This window comes from Ambystoma mexicanum, chromosome 7q, assembly GCF_040938575.1.
Source record: "Ambystoma mexicanum isolate Mex_15411 chromosome 7q, UKY_AmexF1_1, whole genome shotgun sequence".
Lineage (NCBI taxonomy): Eukaryota > Metazoa > Chordata > Amphibia > Caudata > Ambystomatidae > Ambystoma > Ambystoma mexicanum.
Genome location: NC_090941.1, coordinates 1,050,256,287 through 1,050,269,015, shown reverse-complemented (window position 1 = coordinate 1,050,269,015; position 12,729 = coordinate 1,050,256,287). Strand labels below are relative to the sequence as shown.

Here is a 12,729-nt window from a genome sequence, read left to right as displayed (position 1 = left end):
GGTCTGGTACCCCACAACTCAACGGGATGCCGATCTCATGCCTCGCATGTGCGGACAACTTCTTGTTGATAGATAACACGAAAGTGGGTCTGCAGGTGTTTGAATCTTTTATAAGCAATCTTCATCTAACAATTAATCCAACTAAAACGATTATCATCTGTATGGGCAAAGCTAATAGAAAGCAGGAGTCTTATACCTGGTTCTGTGAAGGTAAACCTATTAAGCCACTAAAAGCCTTCAGGTACTTAGGGTACTGTTTTTCTGGTACTGACTCGGCTCCTTTGATTAAGAACCAATTTAGGGCTAAAGCTGAAATTGCGTTAAGGCAGATGCGATTGTTGGAAAAGAAGTTTGGGAGATTCTCTATGAAACCAATTTTGGAGTTCTATTTAAGAAAAGTGGTACCAAGGCTAAAGTATGGTTTGGAACTTTTTGCTACCAACATTATGGAATTTTTGAACATTCTGGAAGGCATCATTTGGAAGGGATTATTGTTTTTCTTACCTAAATTTAATCCCCATAGAGGTGATAAGGTATGAATTTGGTTTGCAACCTGTATACTAAAGCAGGAAGTGATGCAACCTGTCCCTTCATGATCAGATTAAATAAGGATGTTGAAATGATGTTGGAGGAAATGGGTATAGCCAAGAGTACGCCGTTGAATAGGCCCAGTAAATGTAAACTTATCATACGCGGGATTGATTGGTCTCTGACAATGAGTAAAGTTGTAGATTCTAAACTGCAAAACCAAGTCTATTCCTTTTGGAAATTTTTCCAATGTATTGAAATGTATTTAATGAAACTCCTTCATGAGATTTAGGTTGAATGTTATGCACACAAATTATACTTTAAATGTAAGAAATATATCTGTGGAGAAGAAATGGTGTAGGTTTTGTAATCAGGAAGGGGTGGATGAAACCCTATACCATATCTTGTTAATATGTCCCATGTTGATTATGCAGAGAACCAAATATTTTGCTGAACTATTTTCATCAAATGTCTGTGTTGATCGAGATTTCATTTGGTACAAAATGAGACATGGATACTCCCTTATTTTGATTATTCATATAATAATTTTTTTGAAAACGATTTGTGAGTTAAGTTAGTATAGATGTCATGGTGATTTGTTCTTCTTTGTGGATTTTAAAATATTTTGTGTATTGTGTTTTTGAAAATTTGTAATCTGGATTTTGCTGCAATTAATTGTTCAAGTATTAATATTGTTTGTTAAGATTTATAAGTTTGCTTTTAATGATTTTTTTTGTAAAGGTTTATACTAAACCATAAACAAATTAAAAAATATATATATATTCTTGGGTTAAACATTTTCTGGAGGACAGAGTATTTTGAGTGCGGATTAGGCAAACGCTGTAGCTGGAGTTTCTGATGGAAAATGGGACACCTCAGGGCAGTGTTATCCTCCATATATTGTTTAATATTGCAGTGGATGGCCTCATAAGAAGGATTGAGGAGAGTGGTTGTAAAGTTGGATTCTATGCGGATTATGGGCTGATATGGGTGAGGAACAAGTGAGGCGATGTTATTCAGGGGAAATTGCAGAACACCTCGGATGATATGGAAGTACGGTGCAGGAAATGGGGTATTACAACATCAACCTGCAAGACAGTTTACATGTTATTTAACAGGAGAAGAGCGAATGTAAGCCTGGATCTCAGGTTGAGACGGAATGTGTTGGCACACGTTTCAGAATGTAGGTATCTTTGAGTATCCCTGGATGAGCGACTGCATGGAAAATTGAAGAGTATGGTGACAAAATGCAAAGGGTGGCTAAATTTGTTGTGGGCAGTCTCGGGGCAGGATTGTGGGGGTGTCCAAAAGAGCATGAGGCTGCTTTATGTAGGAATGTTAAGGAGTGTGTTGAAGTATGGGGTTCAGCTTCAGATTAGATACAGTTGAACTCAGCTTGTTTTTTTTGGATAGTATTCAGGCTAGAGCTTTATGGAATGTGACAGGTACAGTTAGGTTTTTGCCTGCTGAAGCTGTACAGGTGCTGGCCGGGATGTTGCTGTTGTACTTGAGAAGGATGGAACTAAGTGCTAAGTATTGGTTGAAGTGTAAATCACGCAATGAATGACAACCTGTGAAGCAGTGCCTGGTAGCTAACTGGCTGCATGCATACAAAAGGGGAAGGTGGGAGAGAAAACGGGTTACTTATGGGTTTCATCCTAACAGGATAGTAAGGAGGCTGGGGGTTGAGACGTTACGAATGGTGGAGAATGTGGATAGAGTGATATTGCCCTTGTGGTCATGGTACCAAAGATTTGTTTGGACTTGGCAAAGGTGGTGGTTAAAAGAATGGAAACAGGGGGGAAATTAAGAAACTGGCAATGAGCTATTGCATTAATCCACATATAAATATATTCAGTTAGGTCTTCCTACAGTTAGTCACAAATGTGTGCAGATGAATAGGTGAAGGGATGCAGCCTAACACGAAGGTCATACTCTTGGGAGTCGAGACAGAGGTCATAGGTTGCCAAAACACGAACCAATATTTAAGACACTAGCACCCCCAGAATGATGGTTTCTCTATTTGAACTACCAGATGTGTAGGAATATGAGTCTTAAATCCTTCATGAGATGGATTGACATATATGTTGGGGAACTGATAAATAGGGAAGCAGAGAACGACATGATCTGTGATTAGTGCCAGGGAGAGCCAAGAGTGATGCCCGTACGGCTGTGAGGGCATGATGGGGGCACCAATGTATCTGAGATAAGAAGAGGGCTGCTTTGTTCGCAAGGACCAGACTGACCTCGAAGTTATCTGCAGAGTTCATGTTGATGACCAAGTGCACATCGCATGGTTAGGAGAAAAGGTACGGTGGTGGTGGACAGCAAGACCAATTGAGAATAGGATATATATATAACTATCAGCATGTATATAGGGCTAGCCAATGAGAGTTGGGGATTAGTACTGTGTATTGAGTGTGTCAGAAATGATGATTTCTATGTTTATAAACTGAATCTTGTGTGGTAGGCAGGAGGGAGTTCTCTGGCAGTGGATCTGTAATACCCTGTCACCCATTCCTTTCTGTAGACAACAAAAAGCCCTTGTTCTTCTCGAAAAGGGGTGTACCTAGCCTTTCTCCCAAGTGGGTTGTATTTTCTTGGTCTGGTTGTTGGAGAGTTGCCCTACAACTGCCACCAGCAAGTAGTTCAGGTCCCCTTTGCTAACAGGAACCATGCAATGCAGGCAATAGGCTCCATCACACCTTATGAAATGGTCCAGAGTGGGCTCTGACCAAAGGGGATCTCTTGTTATGGCATACCACCCCCCAAAGATGTGTAGATGTGGCACAGTCAATAGCGGCCTGCTGCTGGCCTTTGTTGCCAGCACCACTGGATGGATAGGTGCCGGGTCTTGGCACCACATGCCCCATGTCACAATTTCCATGGGATATACAAAGACCAGGTTCCTCTCCATTACTGTATGGCTATGGTGAAGTTATCTTGGTCTCAGTGGGCCCAGCAGAGGCAGGGGACTCATCCATCTGGTATATGTATCTGTACCCACAGCAAACATAGTTTCTCATGACTAGTGTCCCTGGGGTTTGGCCGTTGCCTTTCCTTATACACGTCACCCTTTTCACATAGCCACCCCCAAGCAGAAGACATGACACTCATTCACCTGAGAGTCTTCCCTGTTTGCAGGGAATCATGCTCTCATGCCAGGATGATATGTCTGTGTTGCTGCCTTGCCTGCATTGGCTGGCGTGGGATGAGATTCGTCTGCCACCACCACCTTGTCCTTTTCCACTCCCTGCTATGACACCTCCACATCTTGTGTTGCCCTTGAGTCTCTTTCTGTTTTACCTTCCTGCCTCCTGGACACCCTCACCCTGCCGGTTGAAGACAAATTGCTCCTCACTGTCCCTCACTCTAGCATGAGCAGTCCCATTTATCTCATTCAGGGTGCATGCTATGGACACCCCTTCTTCCTACATGAGGAACATGTTCTTTCTGCTCTCCTACTGTCTCTTCCTATGTGGAGCAATCCACAAGAGGCCCTGTCTCTTCTGCCTCTGTTGGAGTTTCTATCAGAGACAGTCTCAGTGTCCCATCCCACTTTGGATGATGTTAAGAAGATTGCCATACTCAGTGAAGGGACCATACTTTGTCCAGGGGTCCTGTCTAGATTATTTGGTGGTAGGGTGGGCTCTGGGCCCCTGCACTAGAGTAGAGCTAAGCAGTTCACCAGCCCTGAGTAGCCCTACCCTTCAATATCAGAACTGGGTTTGTTCTGCCCTGAACAAAAACAAAGGAATACCTGGGGGTTTGAGCTGCTGCCCCGTAGAAACCTTATAAACTAAATAGAAGAAAGGAAATGAGAGCTCATCTCATTGGTCCTGCTATTAAAGTATTGGCAGCAGCACTCCATGTGTATCCTGGTTGAGAACTGATCCCTAGATGCTGATATTAATCAAGGTTCGCCTGCATGAAGTACACATCCTTATAGAATAGCAGGACTGCCGAGAAACAACATACATTTGACTGAAGCAGACCCAGTGTTTCCAGCATCTGTGCAGTCCCTATGCACAGAGGAAGATGCATGTCCATCCCTGCCAGCCTCTAGGCACCCCAGAAACAGCCAAAGACAGATCCTGTCAACCAAATAAGACTCACAGAAAAGGTATTAGCGCATACATTTTAAGGTTGCTGATATTTTCACTGCCACCTTCACCACTCATATCGAAATCCAGTAACACCACATCCAAGAAAGAATCCAAAGGAGGAGGATGTCCAAGCATCCGCACTTAACAGCAGGAGAAGATAACATGAAATTAAAAGTAAGGCTGCTTAATCATTCTAAGTTTCACTTTTGGGAAAACATGTTCTTGTATGTTTTCTTACGCTAAAGTCCTCCCTTCGATCGTGCTTGTAACTGACAGGCGAGGCATTACCAGAATGGTAATGCCCCCCTCCCTGGGTTCTATTGCTAATTTTGTTTTCATTATTATTTGTTTTCAGGAGAATGCAGTTGTCTTTTAGGTAGTTTTGTGTAGTGAACCTTTTGTGAACTGACATATATCATGGGACTCAAGGAGCTGGGAGATAAAAGAAACTGTTGTACTTATACAGGAGAACAGACTGCCTACACCTATTAATCACTGCCTTATTTAAACCCTGCTATATGTATCGGTCCAGTCAGAACTGTTCTATTCCTTCCTGTCTATGGGTTGAATTTGGGGGTATTGTTGAAGGACGTGGTTATGTATCCTGCAGATACACCGGAACCTTCTTGGCCACTGGGAGATCCACATCCATTTGCCTCCAGAGCTATCCCAAAGTCAAAGATCACGGGAATGTTCGACGAGAAGTTGAGACCATCCCCTGTCACAGTTCCATTATACAGTTAGCTGTCTGAGTTCATTAGCAGTTTGCGCAGGCTCCCAACTCCTCTTGCTGACACCTTTCCACACTTGCACAGACAGTACGCTGCAAAGTGCCACCACTCCATCTTTCCTACTACTGTGACTTTAAGAACTGAGGTTTGCTACGCCTTGTGAGTAAAACATGTATACTTAAATGTAATCCTGGAGATGGGGCGAGGGAGCAGGTGGGGCAAAGTATCGTTGTGTGCGATGGCAGGGTTCAAGGTTGAAAGACAAAAGCTTCAAGTTGAAACGTACAATGCTGAAAAGTTTTAATTTTCAACGCTGAAAGCTTTCAATGTGTGAATGAATATTGTTAACTACTCGAGGGTGCCATTTTGCCCCTGTGCATATTTCTGCAGGGGCAAAGGGTGCTTAGAGAATGGTCCCATTTATTCAGGGAGTACTGAATGCAAATAGCTCTGAATGGTTCATAATCATTGCATCGACAGCCAAACCGTTGAATATCATACCATTGAAAAAAAAAGCATTGAAAAAAAACATTGAATGCTTTTTTTTAAACACATTTTTATAGGGGGTTCCCCCCCACACCCCTTTTTTCAACCTTTAAACCCATTTTTATTAAACTAAACCCTTTACTATTTAAAAAAATGCAGTCGGTGGTAATGGTATGGCATTCAACGGTTTGGCAGTCGATGCAATGACTAGATACCCTCTGAATGAATGGGCATTACATGTATGTCAGAAGGTTCATGCAACTTGAAGTTGACTCATCTGTGATAGGAATCATGCAAGCGAGCAAGTCTCCTATTTTGCCCTGTTTCCCGCGCCATCCTTATAAGGGTCAGCCAGTGCCTTACGCCAATCCAAGGATCATCACAGATGGTTGTTGAGAAGGGAACTTTTCAGGAATAAAAACTTTGAGTGGGTTACATTGTTGTAATGACCAACCATACAACTCAGAAGATTCTTGTTGAGGAAGGTTCAGGCAAAACCCCCAAAGTTGCGTCCCTGAACAATGATCTATGAGCTGTATGGCTTTATGTTCTTTTATTTATATGTGTTGTCTTGCTTTTCCACAGGAAACATATGTCAACAGGAAGTAGCCATGAAGTTTCAAATATGTCATCCGTGAATTCCACCAACACCAACCCTTTGTCATTCATCCTGATTGGCATTCCTGGCCTGGAGCCTGTTCAGCGCTGGATCTCCATTCCCTTCTGCTCCATGTATATTCTGGCCCTTTTAGGGAACTGCACCATTCTGTATGTCATAAAGGCTGAACAAAGCCTCCACAAGCCCATGTTTCTCTTCCTGTCCATGTTATCAATCACAGACCTGATCTTATCCACCTCTGCGCTACCTAAAATGCTCAGCATCTTCTGGTTCAATCTCAGAGATATTAGCTTTAACGCCTGCTTGGTCCAGATGTTCTTCATCCACTCCTTCACAGCCATGGAGTCAGGCTTCTTCTTGGCCATGGCGTTTGACCGCTACGTGGCCATATGCAATCCGCTCAGACACTCAACCATCCTCACCAACCCAACAATTGCCAAAATTGGAATCGTAGTAGTGTCCCGGGGCGTGATATTCTTCTCACCCCATGCGTTCCTGGTGAAAAGCCTGCCCTACTGTCAAACCAATGTGATCTCTCACACCTATTGTGAGTTCATGGCACTTATGAAGATAGCCTGTGCAGAGACGTACACGAGCAAAGCGTACAGCCTCACAGTGGCTTCATTGATAGGGGCATTCGATCTGCTTTCAACTGCTGCGTCTTATTTTTTCATCCTGCGGACTGTGCTGAGCCTCCCCTCGAAAGCAGCGAGCCGCAAAGCCTTCAGCACCTGCAGCTCCCACATCTGCGTCATTTTAGTGTTTTACACAACAGCTGTTTTCACCTTCTTAACACACCGCTTTGGTCACAATGTACCTCCAGAAGTTCACATCACGGTGGCCAACATCTATCTTCTGGTTCCGCCCACGTTAAACCCCATCATTTACGGGGTCAGGACTAAAAAGATCCGCCAGCGGGTGGTTAAGGTGTTTTATCACAAAAGTGTCTGACAGCAGTTTTCATCAATGAAGGTTCAATTATCTTGGAATTAAATATGGTGGTGTTTTTTTTAAAGTTGAGTGAGGATTCATGATTTTATCACAGCGTTCAAGATTTGATCGTTTACCTCAACAAAATATGAACAACTAAATGGCAATCAGGTCCTCAATTAGGAGCTATTACATATACGTAACATCTACAGCTATTTATATTGAGCAAATGCCTGCTGAAACTGTTGAATACATGACGATTCATGTATGGACAAGCCCCCACCATCGAAGGCCCTGCAAAATGAAGAGTAGGAGAAATATGGACTGTCCAGTAACTGAGCCAGAATATTCCACATTTTAGCATGCACCCCAAAGATATGTAACTCAGGTGACTGTGAAACGGAATGGTCTGAGAGCTTTCGTGGGCTATACAAGAAACTGAGGACAGAGTCTACTTTTTCTGAAAGTAAAACGACCGTATGGGACTTTAATAAGAACGATGTAGAACCCCTTTCCTTCTCCTTGAGTGAGATAACAAATGCAATGAAATCCCCCAAAAGTGCTGAAAGCCCCCTGCCACATTCAGCAACAAATCACAGGTCGTGCGACACTCTGGGCTGGCCTAGATTACCACCCCAAATGCCAAAATCAGCTCCTCGCCCAGAATTACCTCCACTTCCCTCTTCCTCACCACAGTACTTGCCTACGTGGCATTTTGCTGCGTAGGTAAATACTAGGGTGAGGAAGAGTGGGATTAGGAATAATGAAGATTACAGGTAACTAAGCAAGGAATTGCATACACGCCCCTCTACCTCGTCCCAGTACTTGTGTATGAGGCAACGTTCCTCATACACAAGTACTGGGACAAGGAACAGTAGGGCTAGGAGTAAAGAAGATTCCCAATAAGTAACCCTGACATTTAACACAAGTGCACACCATTAACTCCACGTCCCCCTTCATTTTCCCAGTGTTTTCCCATGTCCCCTCCACCCCCTTCTTGTCTTGTGGTGATATGGTATGGTATTTATAATGCCTGTACGCAAGTGTTTCTAAGCGCAAAATACTAGTTGCCTGGAAACACTTGTGTATAGGCGCCATACAAATGTCAACTAAATAAATGTCAGCAACAAGCGTGAACCCAAACGAGCTTGCATTTTTTTGCATTTTTACTATGAGGCACCTTACCTCATAGGCAAGCACTGGGACTAGGAAGAGTGGGATTAGGAGTAATGCAGACTAGAGGTAACTAAGCCAGGCGTTACATCCACTTCCTCTACCTCGTACCAGTACTTGTGTATAGGGAAATGTGCCTCATACCCAATTACTGTGATGAGGAAGAGTAGGACTAGTAGTAATGAAGATTACCAGTAAGTAATCAAAGTGTGATGTTAAAGGATTGCCAGGGCCTCGGCGTGTCTGCTGAGGCCTCCGCCGATGCGCGGGGGCGGGCTGATTGGATTCGCAGCGCGGGAACAGCTGCGCGTAATAAAACACCGACTTGTTGGCTCGGTGCCTAAACCCGGACTGACGTGGCTCCGTCAGTTCCGGTGATTCCTTTATTAAACCGGTGTCACGTGCCTGCGCGCGCAGGGTCACGTGACACCACATTCCTCCCCAACTTGGAGATATGTGTGCTTTATATTTAACAACATGGTAATCAACACGGGGTCTTATAAACTGTTCTGACTTGCACAATAACATGCGACTTAAAGTTCTTGTTTTCATTCTTCGGGGTTCATCATGGCGTTGGCGATCGCTTGTAGATTCCGTCTACTATGTATCCGGTAGCGGGTGTTTCTTTCTCTGGGCACGTTCTTTTCCGTGGTCTCCGCTTCGGTTCTCCCATCGGGTGAGCGCAATCTGCCTATGTCTCCTGGTGTAGCACGACTCTCCGTTGGTGCCGGCCCTCGAGGAATTTGCGGTGTTTCTCTTTCGCCTTCCCTTGGGGGTGTTGATGGCTCTTCCCACATTTCCGGCGGTACCTTCCTGAAGTGTGACACGTTGCGTGTCACGGTTTCTCCCTCTCGGGTGGCGGTGACCATGCTGTGGTTGGTTGCGCTGACTGTCCATGGTCGTACTTCGAAGTTAAGGGACATTTTCTTGGGCGGTGTGCGGTTCTTGACGATAACGGTATCTCCTGGGGTCAGTTCTCGGTGACTGGATCGCCTGGCGATGCTCTCCTGTTCGTTTCTCCTTAGCCGCCTGGCGTCTATCACTGGGATGTCAGGTTCTGGGGCTGTCCAGTGGGGGTGTACGGGTAGTTCTGCCTGTATCAGTACCCCGAACATGAGGGCGGCGGGACTGATCCCGGTGGCCGAGTGCGGGGTCTGTCTGTGTGTCTGCAGAAACCGGTATACGGCTTTCAGCCACGGGTGCTTTTGTTCTTTGGCAATTCTGATGACCTTGTTAAGTGACCCCATGAATCTTTCCGCGTCTGCATTTGCTTGGGGCCATCTCGGGGTGATCCGCTGGTGCTTGACGTTCACCTCTTTAAAGTAGTCCCGTAGTTCTTGACTGGTGAAGGAGGGCCCGTTGTCGCTTTTCACTTTCCTCAGGATTCCGTGGGTGGCGAATATCTTCTCCAGCTCGAGGATGGTGGTTGCGGCATTAGTCGAGGTTACGTGTTCAACTTCTGGGTATCTGCTAAACTCGTCGATCACTACGAGCAGGTATCCTTCTCCAGCAGCAGTGGTCCATGCTGACCGCGTCCCAGCGTGTGCAGCTCCTTGGGGTACTGCTGATTGGTTCAGGGTGTTCGGGCCTCCTGGATGCTTGGCAGGCCGCGCATGATTCAACTAGTTCTACCACTCTTTGCTGCATGTTTGGCATCCACATCCTGGACTTGAGGTAGGCTGTTGACTTTACGATTCCTTGGTGCCCGCTGTGGGCTAACTTGAGAGCCCTTTCCTCTAGGGATTCTGGTACTATGATGCGGTGCCCCTTCAGTAGTACTCCTTCCGGAGCTATTGAGAGTTCGTGCCTGATCCCAAATAGCGCTCTGAGTTTGGTCTGAGCCGGTGTTGTGCGTTGGGCAGTGGACATGAGATAGTTTTTCCAGTTGCCGGACTGGATGGCTGTCGCTGTGTGCTGTAGGACGGTATCTTCTTCTGTTTCACGCACAACTTCTTGTAGAGTCAGGGCTCTTGGTCTCGCGCAAGCGACTACCTGACATACATGCTCGTCGGTCTCTTCCGCGTGGTGTTGTTCACTGTCAGTAGCGGGCCTTGGGTGACGGGACAGGTAGTCTGCTGGGTTGTCCGATCCTGGGCGATACTCCACCTCAATGTTATACGGTTGTAACTGCAGCATCCATTTCTCTATGCGTGCCGGTGGGTGGGGGGCTGAGCCTCGGAAGATCGGGATTAATGGTTTGTGGTCCGTGAATATTTTTGCTTGCTTGCCTAGCAGGTAAACCTTGAAGTGTCGGCATCCCCACAAGATGGCTAGAGCTTCCTTTTCTATGTGCGCATAGTTTTGTTCGGGTTTTGTGAGGGCTCTGCTGGCAAATGCGATGGGGAACACTCTGCCTTCATTGTCTGTTTGGGTCAACACTGCTCCTAGGCCACAAGGGCTGGCATCCACGAGGAGTTCGGTCTGTTTTCCTATGTCGAAGAATGCCATGGTGGTGGAGGTAGATAGAGTGTCCTTGATTTGTTGGAACGGTTGTTGGTGAGCTGCGGTCCACTCCCACTTCTGGTCTTTCTTTGTTAACTCTCTGAGCGGACTTGCGACGCTTGCGAGGTCGGGGATAAAGCGTGCGCAGTAGGTGGCCATCCCCATGAAGCTCCTCACTTCGGAGGCTGATTGTGGTGCTTTGGAGTCTTTGATGTCTCGCACTTTCGACGGGTCGGGGGATACTCCCTCTGCGCTGTATATGTAGCCAAAGAAACACAGTTCACTCTTGTTAAATTCACATTTCTCTGCATTGAGTGTTAGGCCTGCATCTTCGAGCCTTTTCAGGACCGCCGCTAGGCGTTGATGGTGTACATCTTTGTTTGGGGCGTATACTAGGATGTCATCGCTAATGTTGGTGGTCCCTTCTAAACCCGTGATGACCTTGCGGATTTCATGTTGGAACACTTCCGCTGCCGAGGATATTCCAAAGTTGAGCCTTTTGTATCTCATCAGACCGAGGTGAGATGAGAAGGTGGTAATGTACCTCGATTCTTTGGATAGGCGTAGCTGGTGATAGCCTGATCTGAGGTCGAGCTTGCTGAAGACAGTTGCTCCGGTGAGGTGAACGATGAGTTCGGCGATCGTGAGGGGTTACATGGCGTTCTCTTCCGATTGCGACGTTGGGAAGCCTCATGTCTATGCATATTCTTACTGCGCTCGGTTGTTTGGGTTTTTGTGCTACCACCATGGGTGAGACCCACGGGGTTGGTCCAGATGTTTTCTCGATGATCCCTTCTTCTTCAAGCTTGGCCAGTTCCTTTTCTACCGCGCTCCTTAGATGGAACGGGATCCGTCGGTGTCGAACTGCTTTTGGTTCAATGGTGGGGTCTATGTGAAGTTTGATGGTTCTCCCCTTGAGGCACCCGATGCCCTGGAATAGTTTCTTGTGTCGTTTCAGTAGGCTGCTGAGTTCATCTTGTTGGAGGCTGAACGCGAAGTGTATTAGCTTCAGCTTCTCTGCTGTCCTGCAGCTCAGTAGCGTCTCGCAGCCGGCATCTACTACGTATATGCGTGCACGGCAATTGGTGTTCTCGTGGGTGAAGTTTGACTTGAATGACCCTCGCACGGGGAGGGGTTTCTTGCAACCGTAGGCATATAGCTTGACTCTTTTTTGTTGGAGGTCGGGTTTTGGGTGAAGTCTGTTGAATGCTGCCACCGGCATGACGTTCACTGTTGCGCCAGTGTCGATGACCACTTTTAGTGGTTGTCCATTGGAGAGGACGGTGCACGACGGTCTTTTCCTCTGCCGTGATCGATGTGGTTCAACTGCGGATATGAGATGTATTCGGTGTATCCGTTTGTTTCCCTTCTTCCGTCTACCTTTATCACCTCTTTCGGGGGACGTGCTGCTATCGCTATCGACGCTGTCGCTCGAGTCTGGGGACCTTTGGGATTCATCGATGGCTCTGGCCTTGCCTTTTCGTGTTTGGAGTTGTGAGGATTCTCTGGGTGCAAACTTTTTCCTGCGTTCTTGTGTCTGGCGTGGGGCTGGGTCTTTGTCTGGTGGGTTTAAACAGGCTGCGGCAAAATGGTTGAGGCGGTTGCATTTCCTGCACGTGGATCCCCATGCGGGGCAGGAGTCGCCTTTGTGCCACGGGCCTCCGCACCATTTGCAGCTTTTGTCTCGCCCTTGTGGTGGGTGGGGCTTCCAATC

The 12,729-nt window shown here is 46.3% G+C and overlaps 1 protein-coding gene across 1 annotated transcript; it reads left to right on the top strand.

The window, feature by feature from the left end:
• The first annotated feature begins 6,476 nt into the window (after positions 1-6,476).
• LOC138527970 (olfactory receptor 52N4-like) lies at positions 6,477-7,421 on the top strand. The gene has a single exon (XM_069639373.1). It carries the CDS (start codon positions 6,477-6,479, stop codon positions 7,419-7,421), a length of 945 nt encoding a protein of 314 aa, XP_069495474.1.
• Positions 7,422-12,729: the final 5,308 nt, after the last annotated feature.